Here is a 20,220-nt window from a genome sequence, read left to right on the forward strand (position 1 = left end):
TTAGTAATAGAACTTTCTTGCATGTTAACAACAGTGTTAGAAGCCATATCTCTGTCAGATGCTAGTATGGTTTGTTCCCTCCATAGTTTCACTATAGCAAAAATAAGTATTATTTAGTGCGAAACAACTTTGGGCAGGTAGTATACATACAATTGTATTACGCTATTACGCATACATATAACTGTATATACAATATAACTGCCTATATACAACAGATGGTATGAAAGCACTGGTAGGTAACACATAATTGAACTCACTTTTGTTCCTGTTGTACTACATTGCAACAAATAGGACTGTTTGTTTCAATGGAAACAACTTGTTCCATCGCAACAAATGGAACTGCAGTACTCCTTAATCTTTTCCTTTTTCTATACTCATGCATTTTATGATAATCATTTTCTACAAAATGATCACTGCAAACTTTAGCTCCTTTGTAATGTACGACTAATGATGTCTAACCATTTTTCTCGTATTTCTTCCTTTGCTGGTATTCTATCAACATTGTACAGGGTGGAGAAAAATTATTGGTCAAACTTTCGCCAGTCGATTCTACTCGTCGAGATCGCCAACATTGCATCATAAACATGGTGCCGTAAAATTAACTTTCAAGGTCATTTTCAATGTCAAATCTTTTTATTGGCTTAGTCGATTCTACTCGTCGAGCTGAACAAAAGTCTCAAAGGGACCATATGCCGGAAATCAATATTTTATAGAGAAATCTTCGTTTGAAGTTTTTTGCCTGAAATTTCAAAAAAATCGATTTTTATGAAGTCAGAAAATAAATCTGATGCTTATAAAGTTCTTAAAATCATGTTCTGAATATCCTGATCATAATTAGCGAAAATCACCCCCCAAAAATGACCCTGAAAAATTCGTTTTCAAGGTCACAAATCTTCTTAATCTACTCTTAGCGCTACCCAGGAACAACGACGTGGACGTGGTAGATTTCTGTTCCCTTCGGGATGACTGGATTACAGTGAGTTCCCCTCGCCTCTCACCTCGGGGTGACTTGATTACAGTGAGTTCCCCTTGCCTCTCACTTTATCGTCGTCGACGCTACCTACGAACAAACAGAACTGACCCATCGGCCCCAATAGCTCTGAGCAGTTGTGCTTGTCTGCGAGCTTCAATGTGACCACCACCGTTATCAATGCAAGCTTGGAGTCTCTCCACCAAATTATCTCGCACTCTACGAAGCACAGCTCGATTTCGTGCTAAAGTAGCAACCGCCTCTTCAATGCGATCTTGTAAATCCTGAACTGTCCTTAAAGCCCTGCTTGACCCATAAACAATGACTTTCAGAGCTCCCCAGAAATAAAAGTCCAGAGGGTTCAGGTCAGGTGAACGGGCGGGCCATAAGTGTGGCGCAGGATTACGACCGATCCATCGAGTTCCAAAAACTCGTAAAAAAGCGCGGACTTGCCTGCCGAAATGCGGTGGAGTACCGTCATGTATAAAACAAATTCGATTACGGGCATTCCTCGGAACCATACGTCGCAGTCGATTCAGGAGAGTATGACGTAGAAACCGCAAATACTCAACGCTTGACAATCGGTTTGAGAGAAACACAGGAGCAATATAATCATTCCCGAGTATCCTTGCCCAAACATTGACTGAAAAACGGCCCTGCTGAACTCTTTGAACCATTGCGTGTTGATTGCATCTGCGCCAGATGCGAACATTTTGCCGGTTCAAAATGGAAGTGCTGGAAAAACTGGATTCATCAGTGAACACTATATTTTTCAGAAAGTGCCTATATCTTCGGATCTTGCGAAGCATCCACCGACAAAAACGAAGACGAGCTGTGCAATCACCAGGTCGTAACTCATGCACTACCTGCACTTTGTAGGGTCGTAGGCCTTCTTCACGGAGAATGCGCAAGACTGTTTTATGATCAACCCCTACTCGCGCGCCTATGCGTTGTGATCCCATGACAGGATAAGTTCGAGCAATCACACGTTCCTTAATTCTCCAAGACACACGAGGACGACCTGCCCTACGGTGGCCAGCACCTGCAAAATTCATTTGCTCCTGATCATGTAATCGTTCATCGAGTCGTTGAAATTCTCGACGATCAGACACGGACCCTGGACGTAATGGTCTGCCATTAGCTTGGCGTCGCAACCAACTAGCATAAAGAGCTCGTGCTCGTGTGTAATTACCATGAGCACGATCAATTACTCGAAGCATTAGACGTTGGTCACGCCCATCCCGAAGCGCCCGATCAGGATCACCACGGCCACCACGTCGAGGCATGCTACAGCAACGTTATTCTTAGAAAAAATTTGGTAAAAAATTAAAACAATTTTTTTTAATTTTACACTGAAAATTGATTCAAGATCAGCGGCGGTCTTTTAATAATCACGAAAAAGGTCTGGATATGGATGGAAAGCTTCTTAAGCACAAGTAACGAATGTCTTATGGAGCGATATATTATTCCTCTCCGAGGCAAATGACCGTTGCTTTAAGGAACCAACAGCCGTTGAAATGTTACTGGGTACCAAGATACCCCGAAGGGAACAAAAATCTACCACGCCCACTTCGTTGTTCCTGGGTAGCGTTAAGAGTAGATTAAGCAGATTACATTAATCACAATTAATTTTACGCAATTTTTTGTCTTTTAAAAACTTCAAACGAAGATTTCTCTATGAAATATTGATTTCCGGCATATGGTCCCTTTGCGACTTTTGTTCAGCTCGACGAGTAGAATCGACTAAGCCAATAAAAAAATTTGACATTGAAAATGACCTTGAAAGTTAATTTTGCGGCACCATGTTTATGATGCAATGTTGGCGATCTCGACGAGTAGAATCGACTGGCGAAAGCTTGACCAATAATTTTTCCCCACCCTGTACAATTGTAAAATTTCTATCTATCAACTTTACTTGGTGAAAACAATTTTAATGCAAGTGTAATACATACTTGTGAAATAGTCGATTCGGATACAATGGATTGTCCACTTTGGAACAAATACAGCAGCTGGAAACCATTTTTTCAAGAAATTATATTTTTATCACTTCCTCTTGATGCCTTTATTCTGCTGCCGAATTCCGATTCTCGCTTTTAAGGTTAGATCATTGCTCGTAACGTGCGCACAAAAAGTTACCCCCACTTCACACAGAGTTATACCCCCACTTTCTCTTATTAGAAAGAGACAAGGATTCTGTCTGTGTTTTCTCTCCTTTTCTACGTTGGAACCAAGCTGTGCGCCTGATGCTCGGTCTATTCTTACTATGTTTATGGTGGAGTCATAATTTTTTTTATCGCCTTCTTTAGTTGTCGGCTGTAAAGAACAATAAATATATTATTATTGATGTATGATGTCTATAAAATATTAAAGGAAGATTCAGATGTGTGTGTGTGTGTGTGTGTGTTTAGCACATTTCTTGTATACATACACATATATTTTTCCATATAATGAATAACATATATAATAATTTCTACTTATATAACGTTTTGAAGCAAGTGTACTCTTGTTATAAAATCTAGATAATTGCTACTTAAAATTACACATATAAATAAAAGTTTTTAATCATAACGTAAATGCAAAACCGCATCTGATATAAAATATCTCTTACAGTAACCAGCACACAAATAAACATCTCTGGCTTATTTATTTTATAAATGTTAGCACCCGAATAAACATCTCTGGCTTACTTATTTTCTAAATGCCAGCACACGATTGAACATCTTTGGCTTCCTTATTTGCTAAGTGCCAGCTCACGATTGAACATCTCTGGCTTTCATTCTACAGTACCTACTTCTCCTAATATAAAAATAAATAAAAAACTGCATTTTTATTTAAAAGACACTTCTTTCTATAACAAATGCGAGAACAGCTCAAACAATATAATAATAAATAAATGTAGAAACTGCTGTGAGCGAAGCTGGATGTACGTGCTTATAACTTGTTTTATTCAGTAAATCATTGATATAAACGTTTCAGTCCACTCATTGGACCATCTTCAGTATATTACAATATTAAACAACAATATTAATTACGTTTCATGTTATAAATCATTAACACAGTTCTTTTTCATACGTACCAAATCTAACACATCTAACTCATAAAGTTCTCTCCATATCGCATTCATTAAACAGTAATCCTATCAAACAATATTCAATAATATAAGACCAAATCATTTGATATCAGCAATAAATTAAACAAACAGTTTGATACTCACGCATTCCTATTCTACTACAATTTAAATTAACGTAATACATGTAAATAATTATCACACTGTTCAAATGTAAAGCAATTAAGATGAACAGATGATCGATGTCAGACACTGATACTCTCACTTATAACTTAGTAACTCAAATGAAGGCAATCTCATATCTGGAATCGAAAACATCACACAACAAACAGCCACGAACAACACGTTTAATACGTGGGGGACAAATTCAAAATAGGGAAATATTCATCCGGTAATCCCAAGGTATCACTCTGTAAGTTCAATGGTTTCTTCTCGCTGATCCACCTTCTACCGAACCTGGTAACAAGAGTGCTGTACTTTTTACACTGCTTTTTCTCGTGAACAACTGAATATGGCGCTCTCTCGCTTTGCTCAAATATTCTTCTTATAGAGTACTATGCACCATAAAAAAATTATTTAATTCCGTGACCCGAATCTCGCGCCCTCCCCTTGTTAGTCGAATCGTTAAGAATCTTACAAATCTCAGTCCATCCCCGACGGCGAGAATTCAAACAATTTTTTAAGTACCGTTAACTAAGTAATCTATTAACATAATTTAAAATATACAAAGCTAAATAATTAATTAAAGTAAAAAATTCAAAATCCTGTTTGTACTTGGCATTCCAAGCTTATTAAAAATTCATATTTGCGTTAATAGTCAGGTACTGGGACATGGTTACTCATTGGTACATTTACCTTACTATTTATATCACTGCAAATATAAAAAATCTGTGCGCAACAGATATTCCTCTGCTGTTGTACACGCAATACGTAACAAGTATAACGGTCGAGTTCTCTCTATAACAGCTCTCTAGCACTGTTTTGTTTCACGCAGCGCAGCTCGACGCGACCGCGTAACTGATATCACCATTTGCGTGTCCGCGTTCGCGCGCGTGCAAATCAGCTGACTTCGTAATATATAGAGGGTCCTTTAAAATGTCCTTTAAAAAATTGTAATTGCGTTTTTTTGTACCTAAGCACAATTACGACTTATCATAAAACCCTCATATGTTTTCCGTATATCATTGTCATGTATAATTACAGCCATACATACATACATATATATGTATGTGAATCGTATATTGTGAGGACCGACACTAACACATATATGTTTTTGAGTACATAGGTACTACATCAACATGTAGATGAGTATATTAACGGAATGTTTTATATATATATTAATTTTCCAAAGTTATTCAGCAGTTTCTTCTGTATTGTCACGGTTCGCGTTCTGTTGATTATTTTTTATATTTTTTATTTTTAATTTTAACATTAAGAGACCTTTAAGGAATAATAAAAGATATATATCCATATTAAAGAATGAATATTGTATGTTTAATAGTGAAAATATGAGAAAATATAAAGTTTAGTAACAGGAACATATTACAAGTAAAGAAATAAAATCTGAGATGGTAATAATACCGACCAACCAATGGTAATTACCGACATTTTAATAATTAAGTTACAAATGGTATTCGCTAATTGCAAATGCCTCGTGCATTCTGGAGAAGATAACTGTATGTTTTAAGTGTTAACAGCAATTAACAATTATATTACTGACTGAAGAACACTTTACCGACCGATGGTATATTACCAACATATGAACAATACCGACAGACATTTTCCTTACCAACCGATGATACATTATCAAAACATGAAAAACCAGAAATTTACCTTACCGACCAACGATACATTACCAGTACATACAAAATAAAAACTCTGCTTTACCGACCACCGATACATTACCAGAACACGAAGAATCAAAAATCTACTGTGCCGGTCAACGATATATTAGAAATCTATTTTACCGACCGATGATGCATTACCAACATACGGAGATATTGGTGTTGTAAATCTACCTTACCGACCGATGATACACTACATTATCGACTGATGGTGTTACCAATTGATGATGTTATTACCAACACAAATTATTAATATAATTAATCCGTTAATGTAAATGCCTTGTGCATTTGCGAGAAGAATATTTATATTTTTGGTAAATTAAAATATTAGGATCAGAGTAACATAACAAGTGAAGAGATAATACTTTAATGTACGCATGACTCATATCTTTTATTTCACGATGAGTCATAGGTTTTACTTTGAAAAGCTTTTCTTGGTATAAGCAATTAACCTAGAAACATTTTGTTTTCTTAGAAAAACATAGATCATGTTACATGCGTTCCTAGAATATGAAGCTCATGTTACACACAAAAAACGACCACCCGTGTTATCCATTGTCTGGAATCAGTATAAAAGACTGCGTTTTTTCCAAGAGAGTCAGTAGTTATTAAACAGTAGTCTTGTTAGCAGTTCAACTCAGTACTCCGTATAATTCCAGTGTGAACACAGTTAGTTAGTATCACAGTAATCGTCCAAGCAGTAACAGTTACAAATCAGAGTTTAAACCGCTCAGTACACAGTCTTGGAAAATCAGGTCATTAGTGTAGTAGCACGGTACTCCCCGAGATACAGTAGGCTCGTAATAACACAGCATTAAATCCGCTAGTAGAGCAGTTCTGAATCAAACGCGGACCAGTACCTTTTGTAATCGTAAAAAGTTTCTTGGTAATTATTTACTTTAGGGTTATCACCTCCGATTTGGCTGAAACTCACCAATATTGTGTATTTTGACGCGTAGAAACCGAAAATGAAAGTTAAAATCGTCGCTCTGCCTTGCAAAGCGAGATATTAAACGTTAAAGTTAGTAACTGTTCAGGTTAGGAAATCTGTCATATCGACGGCCACAGGCGTAGCGCACACAAACCAAGGATGCGCGGTGACGTAAAGTGCGCGAAATTAGAAATGTTGCACACACTATCGAGGTCCACAGGGTTGGTTACAGTTCGGTTAAGCGTGAGAATTAATCTGTATGTATTCAAAAAAGTTAATCACACTTAATCTAACTCTAACCAACCCTGTGGACCTCGATATAGTATGGAAGCGAGGTTCACAGAGTTGGTTAGAGTTAGATTAAGTGTTAATTAATCTGTATGTATTACAAAAAAGTTAATTCCACTTAATCTACTCTAACCAACCCTGTGGACCTCGATTCCATACTAATTTGAACGAAATCGGAGAGGAAGGAGCTCTTCATAATTACGATAAAATTTATTAAAATATATAAATAAATATATAAATATAACAATATATATGTATTGCACAGACTAGATGTTTAATCCAGTAAGATGTTTTGGCATTTATAATGAAGTGTAGTACATGTGGTAATGAGGTTGATATAAATAAACATTAATGTACCAATGTAGACGGTATTATGTAAAAAATGTACACAAGAAAGGTGTATCTAAGCAGTGCTGGTACTTGGTTCATCGGATGTCCCTGGCTGGTCCTCAGAAGTGGATCCTGGAGGATATAATTCAGCGATGACCTCAAAGAAGATTTCTATGCGTTCCAAGCGGGTATAGGCGCGTTTGAAGAGATACTCGCACAAATATCCAAGGACGTGATTATCTCTCGTTCCGTACCTTGGAATATTTCCGCGAACCTCTCTCCAAACGCGCTCTGTATGTTGCGTATGCGCACCTGTGAATTTAAAGATTTTATTAGAACTACACACAAAGTAACAATGGTTTATTTTAGTATAGTAATAATTTTATACGTTTCTCACCACTATCAGGATCGACGAAGTTGTAGGAGTGGTTAACTGTCAGATGTTGGAAGCCTTCATTGTTTAAACAATTATATGACTTCCAACAATCTGACACGATGGTGGTTCCTGGCAATATCCACTCCTTAATACACGCCAGGAGTGTCTCTTCGGTTTGATCCTGTACTGGAACGATAAAAATCTTCTTTGTGTCTCGCTCATATCCTCCGAAAATCCATTGACCTTTGATAAGCCGACCACGATTGTATTTTCTTTTTCCAATTTTGCCTCGTCGATTTCCACTATGCGTCCAGGGCCACCAAGTTTGTCAGAATTCTTCTCAGCCCAGAACACACAGACCTGTAAGAAGAAATAATATTACTATTTTTTCACATATGTTTTTGAAATATATAGTGTATAAATATATGTTAAAATATAATTACCTCTCGGCAAAAATTGAACCAATCCACAATCGTGGCCGACGAAACGCCAGTTTCATCCTGCGTGTCATCTTGACGTGGATGTCTCAACATCAAAAAACATGCTACAATTTTGCATGTTGTAGCCACGTCAAGATGACTTTTGTCGAACCAAGTACCTTTTTTCGCACTTCTCTTGAAGTTACACTGTTTCGATATACGTTTCTTGTGTACATTTTTTACATAGTACCGTTTGTTACATTGGTACATTAATGTTTCTTTATTTATATCCACCTCATTACCACATGTACTACACTTCATTGTAGATGCCAAAACACCATGCTGGATTAAAAAATCCACTAATTTTGTATGGCAATACGTTAAATGACCAAATTCGATCAGCTCGAACATTGTGTATCGTTTCGTGACTAACAAGACTAACATTATTGCACTTCATTTGTTTCATATCGTTAAATTTAAATTTCGTGCACTCTACAGTACTTAAGATGCATGCGTATGCCGTCACAAAGCATGTGATGTCGCTACGTTGCCATGTCGGTTCGTCGATATGACAGATTTCCTAACCTGAACAGTTACTAACTTTAACGATAAATATCTCGCTTTGCAAGGCAGAGCGACGATTTTAACTTTCATTTTCGGTTTCTACGCATCAAAATACACAATATTGGTGAGTTTCAGCCAAATCGGAGGTGATAACCCTAAACTAAATAATTACCAGTAGTATCTTTGTATTTTATTCAAGTGTTATAATAAAACCAGTCTAAAAATCCACATTGAGGAGAAGTTACTCAACATTTTCTGTAATCCTATCTGTTACGGAAACCACCAGAAGTAAGGATATTTGTCTTGGGTTTTACCCCTTAACCGCAAGGATAGAAACCTACGAAGAAACGACCAAGAGCGATCCGAAGGAACGAAATCAACATCAATACCCTCGCGACGACTCCGGCACGTTACACGTTAAGAGATTTTGGTGGCATCAACCTACTAGAACCATCGTCCATACCCTTATAATAATTCCAGCACGTTATACGTTGCTGAAATACATTCGGTGGCAGTAAACCACCTGGTGGCAACGAACAACCCCACGGTGATACCAACAACGTAACGACGCATGGTTACATAAATTCACGACGTCACAGTATACAGTAATCGTATATACTGACAAGGGAACGTTTTTAGGTGTTACACTCGGATTTCAAAAATTTTTTGCATGCAGGTAGAGAGGTCCCCAAATAGAAGCAAAATTATAAAAGTAGCGGCCCAAATGCATATTTGCGCGCTACGTGCACAATTTTCTATGTTAGGTTAATTACTCAAAAATGCTATTTCCAATCGAATTCCTTACATTTTTTATTTCACCTAATGCACATTTATATTGCTTTGAATAATTGTGTGTGTGTGTGCGTGCGCGCGCGTATGTACTTGTGTGTGTGCTTGTGTGTGTGTGTGTGAGTGCGCGCGCGCGCGCGTGTGTTTAGAAAATACGAGCGTCTAATATAATCTCGTGCCGCGCGAGCACAGTGCATATAAAAGGCCTCTTTCAGTTTTAATTCTTTCAGTTTTAATTTTGGTTTTGATTTCTTTTTAAATCGTTTTTTAATCGTTCTTAGTTTTATGGGATAGGTCTTACAACAGTGGTACTCTATAAAAAAAATTATTCGTACATAAACTTTTACGACACCAACTACATGTAATAAGTTTTATATATTGACATATTTCACAAGAGATGTAATCTTCAAAAAACAAAAGCGCACTGGATTTTCAAATTGAGGTGGTCTATTTTCTACATAACCAGACTTGTACCAACTATATTTGAATACATCATAATATCTCGGTGATAACTGTTCATAAACCAGTGATTGCAATTTTATAATATTATTTCGCTGATAGAGTTGAATATTAATTGATGAAGAATAATAAAGTCGGTGATAGTTTTTACCATGTTCTTCCATATTCTAAATCCCCAAACATCCCATGGTTGAATATAACCTGTGGTTCCTGGTGGAATCTGTTGAATAGTAAGATGGTTGTTTGCAGGTATGTTCCGTAACATTTCTCCTTTATTAAATGAAGACCACGAATCTATCAAAAGCAGACTTTTATCACCTATTGCTGGAACTAATATGTCATTGATCCACTCCCTTAAATGTTCTTTATCCATTTTGCCGGATTTTGAGGCAGAAACTATTACGTTCGGAGGCTGGAATAATGTTTGCTTTACTTGTGGCCCAAATTGTCCCGTAGACTCTTTCAATACTATATACAATGGTCCAACTACTTTCCCATTAGCTGACATAATAGGCATAATTGTATAGCTATGCGTTAAAGAATTTTTGGACTGTGCCAAAGCTTCTACTTGTTTTTTACCTTGAATAGCTAATATGCGATTATAATGTAACTCTATTTCAAAACCGCTTTGATCAGAATTGTAAACATTTTCCTTATCGAATTCGGACATCATTGAACCAACTTCCAATTGGAATGCAATGGCTGAATTTTCTATACTTTCTTTATTTTCAATGTCGGATTTTGAGACAAATTTAGTTATTTTTCTAGATGCAATCCCATGTTCCTTCTTAAAATTAAGACACCTCGATTTCGAACCTTTAGTTTTGAAAATTAATCTCACGAGCCTTTTCCCATAGCCCACCGCCGAAGATAAATCATGTACAGGTAAACATTTTGTTCTGGCGTCGATAAATTTAGAATGTACTACATTAGATATAGCTAATAATTTTTCTTTGCGAGTACCAAGGTTATCAATTTGAATTTCCCACCTGTAAAGCTGTTCACGGTGCTTTAATTTTTTAAATCTGCACAGTAGAAAATTTTCTTTTCTTTCCGGACTTGGATTTCCAAAAATTTATTACTTGCTTTTTGTAGTCAATTGATGTATCATCGAGCGCATGTAAATTTTTATTAGGCAGTTCATATTCATTATCTTCAACAGGTTTAGGAGGTACTAAATATTTGTCAATGACAAGATCTGTCATTGTTTCGACAGCAACAATTGGATCTTTCATACTGCTTTCCAACATATCAATTATAGATACAGATACTTCTTTTTCCTTGAAAGTAATAGGTGTCTCTGGATATTTATCAGGAGAAAAAGCAGTTCGTCAAAGCGAAATAACATTTGCAGGATTCATTCTGATGTTACAATTTTTAGCGATTTATCAATAGAAAGAAAGAAATCAATAATAAATTTTATTGTTTGTAACAATAAACCAAATATAACTTGGCAAATAAATGCGCAATTCATTCGACAAGGTAATGAGAAGTGCTCTAGACGTGTCAGTGATCAGTTCCGCACGGCAACGAAAAATTAAGCTTCATAATCAGAATTAGTGATGGCAGATTCGGGCCGCTTTCAGCACGGAATAGGAGTGGAGAGGGCATGTCACGTGACATACACACGCGCGCGCGCACACACACACACAAGCACATACGCGCACGCACACACACACACACACACACAATTATTCAAAGCAATATAAATGTGCATTAAGTGAAATAAAAAATGTAAAGAATTCGATTGGAAATAGCATTTTTGAGTAATTAACCTAACATAGAAAATTGCGCACGTAGCGCGCAAATATGCATTTGGGCCGCTACTTTTATAATTTTGCTTCTATTTGGGGACCTCCCTACCTGCATGCAAAACATTTTTGAAATCCGATTGTAACACCTAAGAACCTTTCCTTGTGAGGACCAATATTTTAGAAATTACTTAGACTCTTTCTTTGCTCATTCTGAAATATATGTTGTTTTATTTCTCATCGCTTTCTGGCATGCAATAACTGTTCTACAGAAATAAACTTTCACTTAAACCAAATTTGCAAAATTTCGGAATTTGCTGTAATAAGTAAGTGCTGTAAGGAATAATGATTACGAAACACTGATTTAAACACCGATTTGACTTCTGGTAGAGCAGCGCTTGTAATAAATAACTTAATATGGTTCTCGTCGTAAAATATATCAGTATCGTATTGTATGAAGACCGGCAAGTTTTTCACGTTTTTGCGCTGTAATAGTGGCAACTAGCAAATTATAGGATTAGACCTTTTCGATTTGCAACTTCTGGAGCTGTCGAAATGGTTGTATTTCAGAACTCGCTATCTCTAGCTATGTAGGCGTAACTTGGAAGAAACTCTAATGTATATCGATCTACCGTATTGTAAGAACCAACAAGTTTTTCCCATTTGGCGAGAGTTGATAGCGATTAGCGAGATAAGACCATTTCGATCAGCAAATATACAGGGTGAGGCACCTAACTTGCACACCTCGAAAAACTTGTAAATTATAAGTTGTACGAAAAATTGTTACATACAAAAGTTGCATGACTTCGAACAGGTCATTACATAGTGTGTAAGTTTTTTTTATAAGTGGAGGCGTTTAAAAAGTTTCAAGGTCAACTTAATTGTTTTAAATGAAATACCCCATTTTTTTATTATATTATTTTATTCTGCTAAGTAATTTAAACAATTTTTGTTTGAACCATTTTTTTGTTTGCATCATATTGTTTGAGATATTCAAGAAAACAGAAAGTAACAAGGAGTTGAAGATTTAATATCTTATACTGAATGTAATAAAATGAATAATATGTATGCCAGTGGCAAATAACTTATTATTAGTGTATTATTAATAATAACTCATTAATATCACAACTGTAATATTTTCCTAATCTTGACAACTGTTCTTAAATTAGATATTCGAATTGGTGTCCATTAACATTAATACAATGATGTAATCTCAGGATAACGTCTTCACACGATAAATAATGTTTATCAACACGAGTAAGCGATTCTCATCCATGTTATTCAATTCAGTATAAATGATTACTGTCGATCTGTATCATAGTATCGCAGAAATGAAATTTACTAGTAGTGAAAAGGTAGATATGCTTCTGATTTATGGTGCGTGTGGTGAAAATGCAACAAGAGCTAAAATTATGTATGCTAAAACATATCCTGAACGAGAGCAACCATCTCGATGGACATTTCACAGACTGTGTTAATCTCTTCGAGAAACTGGTAGTTTTAACGTTGCTAAGTGTAATCGTATGAAAACTGCTACCAGGGAAGAAAATACCGTTGCTGTCTTAGCAAACATAATGCACAATCCGCATGTTGGTACACGAGAGATTGCATTACAGTCTGAAATTAGTCAACGAAGTATACTACGAATTCTTCACGCTCACAAGTTTCATCCGTATCATCTACCACTTCACCAAGAATTACATGGAACAGACTTTGAAAACCGTATTCGATTTTGCCAGTGGTTTCTGCATCAAATGCAAAATAATGATTGTTTTTTACAACGTGTTTTATTTACGGATAAAGCTACGTTTATCAATCACGGACAAGTTAATTTAAGAAACATGCACTGGGCACCAGAAAATCCTCACTGAATGAGAGAAATTGATCACCAACGACGCTGGAGCATTAATGTATGGTGTGGCATACTCGGCAATCAAGTAATTGGACCATACTTTATTGAAGGACAATTAACGGGATAAAAATACGCAACTTTTATAACAGAGATCTTATCAACGTTATTTTTAAATGTACCACTAAATATTCGTTTAGGAATGTGGTACATGCATGATGGTTGTCCTGCACATTACGCACGAGTGTCAAGGGAAGCATTGCATAGACAATTTCCATATCGATAGATAGGTCGTGGTGGGGAATTTTTATGGCCACCACGTTCACCACATCTAATTCCAATAGATTATTTCTTGTGGGGTACATTGAAAAATACAGTGTACACTGCGAGCCACTGTCACGTTCGGGGAAGTGAGAACGTTGCGCGCGCGCGCGCGCACACACACACACCGAAAGGGGGGTGTGAGGGGCCTTCGGCCCCTCACCCGCACCCCCCCTCGTAGGGTGTGTGGGTGGAAAACGCTTTTTTTCATGTCTTTCCGTGTCGAAATAAACGGTGTCCAACTGCACAGTGTGCATCTTTCTGTGTTCAAATGATACATGTGCACATTAACGGTGTCCAATTGAACAGTGTGCATTTTTCTGTGTCCAACCGCACGGTGTCCATTTGAGCGGTGTCAAAATGCACGGTGTCCATTTAAGTGGTGTGCCATTTTCGGTGTCCAAATGAACGGTGTCCATTTGCAACGTGTCCAATTGAACTGTGTCCAAGTGATATATACTCGGTAGTTTAACATCAGATACTCTCTTTTGATTTAGGGTCAATCTGCATACATCGACTTTACCCGGGAATGGAGAGAGCTTGGATCAACTTACAATGACGACAAGGTTATATTCCGAAATTAAAATTATGGATGTATGATCGTTGATTAATAAAATAAAATTTATGACTCTATGATGCTAATATTATTTATTACTATGTATTGATTCTAGTTAATAACGACAAAGGAAAATAATAAAAGTAATTGGTACTAACCGAATAATTAAGTAGTATAACTCAAGTAGTAAAGGTTATTACTAACTGAAATAATATTCTAATCGCCGAGCAAGTAATATACTTCAATAAATTTTAATCGACTTCTTCGGTATATCCTGATGTTAAGATAAATTTTCAATGTACTGCGTGCTAACACTAGACTTGAAACCGTAGTATTTCCTATAGAGAGTGAGATTTCACTCCAAAATATAGGGATATAAATTTTTGCTGTGAAAAATATATCCCCATGACCAGGATTCGAACCTGGATCTCCCGTATACCGTGCGGGCGTCTTACCAGTTCGACTACCGGGGCATGTGGAGATACTTCTCACAACAAACCTAATAAACACCTCCCTTACGTCGTGGTGAGATAATAACTGAAATAATATTCTAATCGCCGAGCAAGTAATATACTTCAATAAATTTTAATCGACTTCTTCGGCATATCCTGATGTTAAGATAAATTTTCAATAGGGCGGAAATGTTTAAAAAGAAAATCACTTTTATCGAAAGCTAAGCGAGCGGCGTCAAATTGGCTCTCAGCTATATTCGTTTCTCTGAGCAGAGAGGTGCTTAGCAACTATGCTCTAGTGTTTTTGTTTACGTCGCTGTGTTCTCACAATTGATTTCCTCGATGATCACGAGTAACACGTACGTTCTCTTGTAATCCGATCTCAAAAGTATTCTTTCTTGCAAGGCCGCGAGTGACTTTCTCTTACAAGGGAACGTTTCCAGCTGTTTCATCGTTTTCGATTCAAACTGTATGCAGAAATATTGTGGGTGATGCCAGTAGCATATTCTGCAAGTTACAGCCCCTATCTTTGCGTTAAAAAAATGGCGGTATAAAAACCTTCCCATGCAGGGTGTCCCAAAAAGCTGGAAACGGTCGAATATTTCATAAGCATTGCATTTCAGAGAAAAATGTTTCAGACAAATGTTGTAAGGTTTTAAAAAGCGCATTCACTGGCAATATGAGTGTGACCGTGGGTAGTGTTACCAAGGTCAGACCAAGGTCAACTTAATGTTTTTAATGAAAACTCCTATTTTTTATTATATCATCTTTTTCTATTAATTAATTTGAACAACTTTTGTCTTAAACAGGTTTTGTTATTTTCTGTTTTTAATTTTTTTAGTTTCTGTTTAAATTTTTTTTATTTTTCTGTTTAATTTTTTTATTTTTCTGTTTTTAATTTTGTTATTCTTTTGATTTAATTTTCTGCATTTTTATGTTTTTAAGTAATTTTGAGTTAATGATAATATGTGCGATTCAAAAAATGTTCAAGACACAAAAATTGATTGCAGTGGGCGTAACTAATAAAAACTGTTAATGTCACTGATCCTGATAAATTTTCAAATGTAGAGAAATTTGCTTTAATTATAAAAGCACATTCGAAATTTGTTGTTGATGTGAAAAAAGTTTTTATTAGTTGCCCCCACTGCAATCAATTTCTGTGTCTTGAACATTTTTTGAATCGCACATATTATCATTAACTCAAAATTACTTAAAAACATAAAAATGCAGAAATTAAATCAAAAGAATAACAAAATTAAAACAGAAAAATAAAAAAATTAAACAGAAAAATAAAAAAAATTTAAACAGAAACTAAAAAAATTAAAAACAGAAAATAACAAAACCTGTTTAAGACAAAAGTTGTTCAAATTAATTAATAGAAAAAGATGATATAATAAAAAATAGGAGTTTTCATTAAAAACATTAAGTTGACCTTGGTCTGACCTTGGTAACACTACCCACGGTCACACTCATATTGCCAGTGAATGCGCTTTTTAAAACCTTACAACATTTGTCTGAAACATTTTTCTCTGAAATGCAATGCTTATGAAATATTCGACCGTTTCCAGCTTTTTGGGACACCCTGCATGGGAAGGTTTTTATACCGCCATTTTTTTAACGCAAAGATAGGGGCTGTAACTTGCAGAATATGCTACTGGCATCACCCACAATATTTCTGCATACAGTTTGAATCGAAAACGATGAAACAGCTGGAAACGTTCCCTTGTAAGAGAAAGTCACTCGCGGCCTTGCAAGAAAGAATACTTTTGAGATCGGATTACAAGAGAACGTACGTGTTACTCGTGATCATCGAGGAAATCAATTGTGAGAACACAGCGACGTAAACAAAAACACTAGAGCATAGTTGCTAAGCACCTCTCTGCTCAGAGAAACGAATATAGCTGAGAGCCAATTTGACGCCGCTCGCTTAGCTTTCGATAAAAGTGATTTTCTTTTTAAACATTTCCGCCCTATTGAAAATTTATCTTAACATCAGGATATGCCGAAGAAGTCGATTAAAATTTATTGAAGTATATTACTTGCTCGGCGAGTAGAATATTATTTCAGTTATTATCTCACCACGACGTAAGGGAGGTGTTTATTAGGTTTGTTGTGAGAAGTATCTCCACATGCCCCGGTAGTCGAACTGGTAAGACGCCCGCACGGTATACGGGAGATCCAGGTTCGAATCCTGGTCATGGGGATATATTTTTCACAGCAAAAATTTATATCCCTATATTTTGGAGTGAAATCTCACTCTCTATAGGAAATACTACGGTTTCAAGTCTAGTGTTAGCACGCAGTACATTGAAAATTTATCTTAACATCAGGATATGCCGAAGAAGTCGATTACAATTTATTGAAGGTTATTACTAACCTTATATTCACTCTTCTGGTCCACGCTTGAAGCGGATGAACGCTTTCAAGCGACTGAGAGTTCGTAAGTCAAATTTCCATAAATAAATTAATATAAAATTAAAAGGTGAAAATAAAATTATGATTATCGGATAAATTCTAACTTTATTCTTCTGTAGTTGTTTCCAACTCTTCTGGAATTTCGTGTGTCATAGTAGTATTGTTAATGTTATCAATTAAAGTTACTCGAACAAATCTTTCTAACTTCATAAAGTACGCGTTCACAATCGGATCCGGCTGTGGATTGTGTATCAATTCGATTTCTTCAATAAGTTCAATGTCAGATTCAAGATCTGGCTCTAGATTAATAATTTCAGGTTCCTCTATAGTGGGTTGAGGTGGAAATCCGGTTGTTGGGTCCTCATACTCGGCGGATGTGTCGCCTAAGGGGGTTTGATGAGGACAATTGTTACTGGTAGGTGATGGAGTTAAGGGCAGCTCCTTGCCCTCTGATGATGTCGAAGGAACCTGGTTGATGGTTTGCTCGAGATGATCTGATTTATTAAGATTCTCCAAAAATTCTGAATATTGTTCTCGTCGTAACCTTTGAAGATATTCAATCCTTTCTTTTTTTTGCGGCGTCCAGCCCTATGGCGCATTTTCTTTACCATCTACATAACCAATAACAAAATGCTTAATGTACACTGAGGTGCATAAATGAAGTCCCTTTTCGGTGTACATAGGTGCAGATAAGCGCGCGCCATCTGCAGACTGCATGGCGCGCCTACTACCCAAAGACCGAACGCATGTCTGCATACTATTAATCATAGCCAATATAATAAGTTAAAACGCGTAAAAATGGCTAATCCCGCAGCACATATATTGCCCGACCATGCATTTTATATGAAGAATCGATATTATGATTTGATTTTAAAACAATTTGATACAATTACTATTATTACTTATGACATACAATATAATAATTGTAAGTAATTATTTCGCAATTTTAAATTAAATATAAATTATTACAATCAATTATTTTAATATAATTACAATTATTATATAATTATATAACAATGATTTATTCTAATAATTTATATTTAATTTAAAATTGCAAAATAATTACTTATAATTAATATATAACATGTCATAAATATTAATTGTATGAAAGTGTATTAAAATCAAATCATATAATTATCGATTCTTCGTATCAAACAAATTATTACGATAAAGTATTTTTATATAATTATAATTATTACATAATTATAATTATATAAAAATAATTTATTGTAATAATTTATTTATATAATTATAATTATTATGTTATATTTATTGGACGCGGTGATTCCTTAATATTTTGTGGTTCTGAAAAGAACCGATTGTTTTTTTGATAATGTTTATTAGACGTGGAGATTCCTTGTTTTAATATTTGGTGGTTCTGAAAAGAACTGATTGCTCTTTTTGGTATTGGATGAATTTTAATAATCCGTCCAGTACCCGTTTCTTTTGACAACTTGGTGCAGTCGTCGAGGGATGGATTGTCGCAAATTGGCAAAGAAATCAGGTTCATCACGAAGTGCTTTCCATGCATTCCTCGCGTGATCAAACAGAACTTGTTTGGTTCTCTCATGACCAGGATCCCACGAATTCACAATTTTAGCCCAAACATTTTCTTTCAAATTGAGATTCGGAGATTTAGCCGGTCAATTAAGAACCACAATCTCTGGATGTTGTGCGAACCATTCTTGTACAATGCAGGAAGTGTAAACGGCAGAATTGTCCTGAACTAATCGAAACGTCGGCACATCTGCTGCTGTAAATATATTTCGGACGCGGGGAAGCAAAACGTTTTCCAAAATATCTATGTACTCTACAGCATTCATGTGTGCCGACACTTCGATTAAATCACCTGGACAATGTAAACTAATCCACCCCCACATTGCACAAGTGATGCGCCCACTTCGCTCGTGAGGAATAACATACCTCGGATCAAATCTGCGATTATTAGGTCTCCAAACATGAAGACGGTGATCAACTGCAGAACAAAATACTTTCTCATCAGTCCAAATAGTGATATCCCAATCTTCCTCGGATGTCATTAACTCTTGCAACGCAAAAGCAACGCGATCTTTGCGATGTCGTTGCGTAAGCGCGATTTTTCGTGTAGCACGATAACAATGAACATGAGCTTCATGTAAACGTCGTCGTGCTGTCCACCGAGAAATCGGCAACTGCAATTCATTAATGGCATTCGATACTGGAGCAAAAGGATTGACATCTACTTGTCTGACTAAAGCGTCATTGTCTTCTGCAGTTCTTTTCCGTGGTCGGCGATTATCCTTACGATGATCGCGCAAAGCTTCTTCACCACCTTGTTGCCATGCACGTATCCACCTTCTTGCCGTCTTTACGGAACATGGAATACGGTTACAAATCTCTTCGAGACTTGCACCGTGCTCCCACATACCGATTATACGGCCGCGATTGATCTCACTAAGCATTATCTCACTGCACCAAATGTCGCAAGAAAGAAAGCTATGAGGCATTTAGGCGCGATATCATTGTTTCATTTGACAAAAGACAATCATCATCAAGGGCGTCCGCAGGATTTTCTTCAGGGGGGGACATGATTCAAAATGTTACTTCCACACTGAGAAAAATATCATGGCTTATCTAATCGGATAATCCAATTACATATTAACAAATGAATATATCCGATTGAATTGTATATTTAACAAAGAATATAATCGGACATATTTGATGCAGGTAATCGGACATAGCCATCATTTAATCAGAAAACAAAATTAACAATCGGACACACTGTTTAATCAGTTTATCCGATGGAAAATTTCTCAGTGTAGAATTAAAATATTTATAATTTAGAATTTATAATTTTGGT

The 20,220-nt window shown here is 36.2% G+C and overlaps 1 protein-coding gene across 1 annotated transcript; it reads right to left on the minus strand.

The window, feature by feature from the left end:
- Positions 1-19,024: 19,024 nt before the first annotated feature.
- LOC113562825 lies at positions 19,025-19,822 on the minus strand. The gene has a single exon (XM_026973322.1). The coding sequence runs from the start codon at positions 19,820-19,822 to the stop codon at positions 19,025-19,027; it is 798 nt and encodes a 265-aa protein (XP_026829123.1).
- Positions 19,823-20,220: the final 398 nt, after the last annotated feature.

The sequence above is a fragment of the Ooceraea biroi genome, chromosome 10, assembly GCF_003672135.1.
Source record: "Ooceraea biroi isolate clonal line C1 chromosome 10, Obir_v5.4, whole genome shotgun sequence".
Lineage (NCBI taxonomy): Eukaryota > Metazoa > Arthropoda > Insecta > Hymenoptera > Formicidae > Ooceraea > Ooceraea biroi.

What these genes read in the sequence shown, in the direction of transcription:
- LOC113562825 (XM_026973322.1), bottom strand. Translation starts at nt 19,822, where the DNA reads ATGCTTAGTGAGATCAATCGCGGCCGTATAATCGGTATGTGGGAGCAC.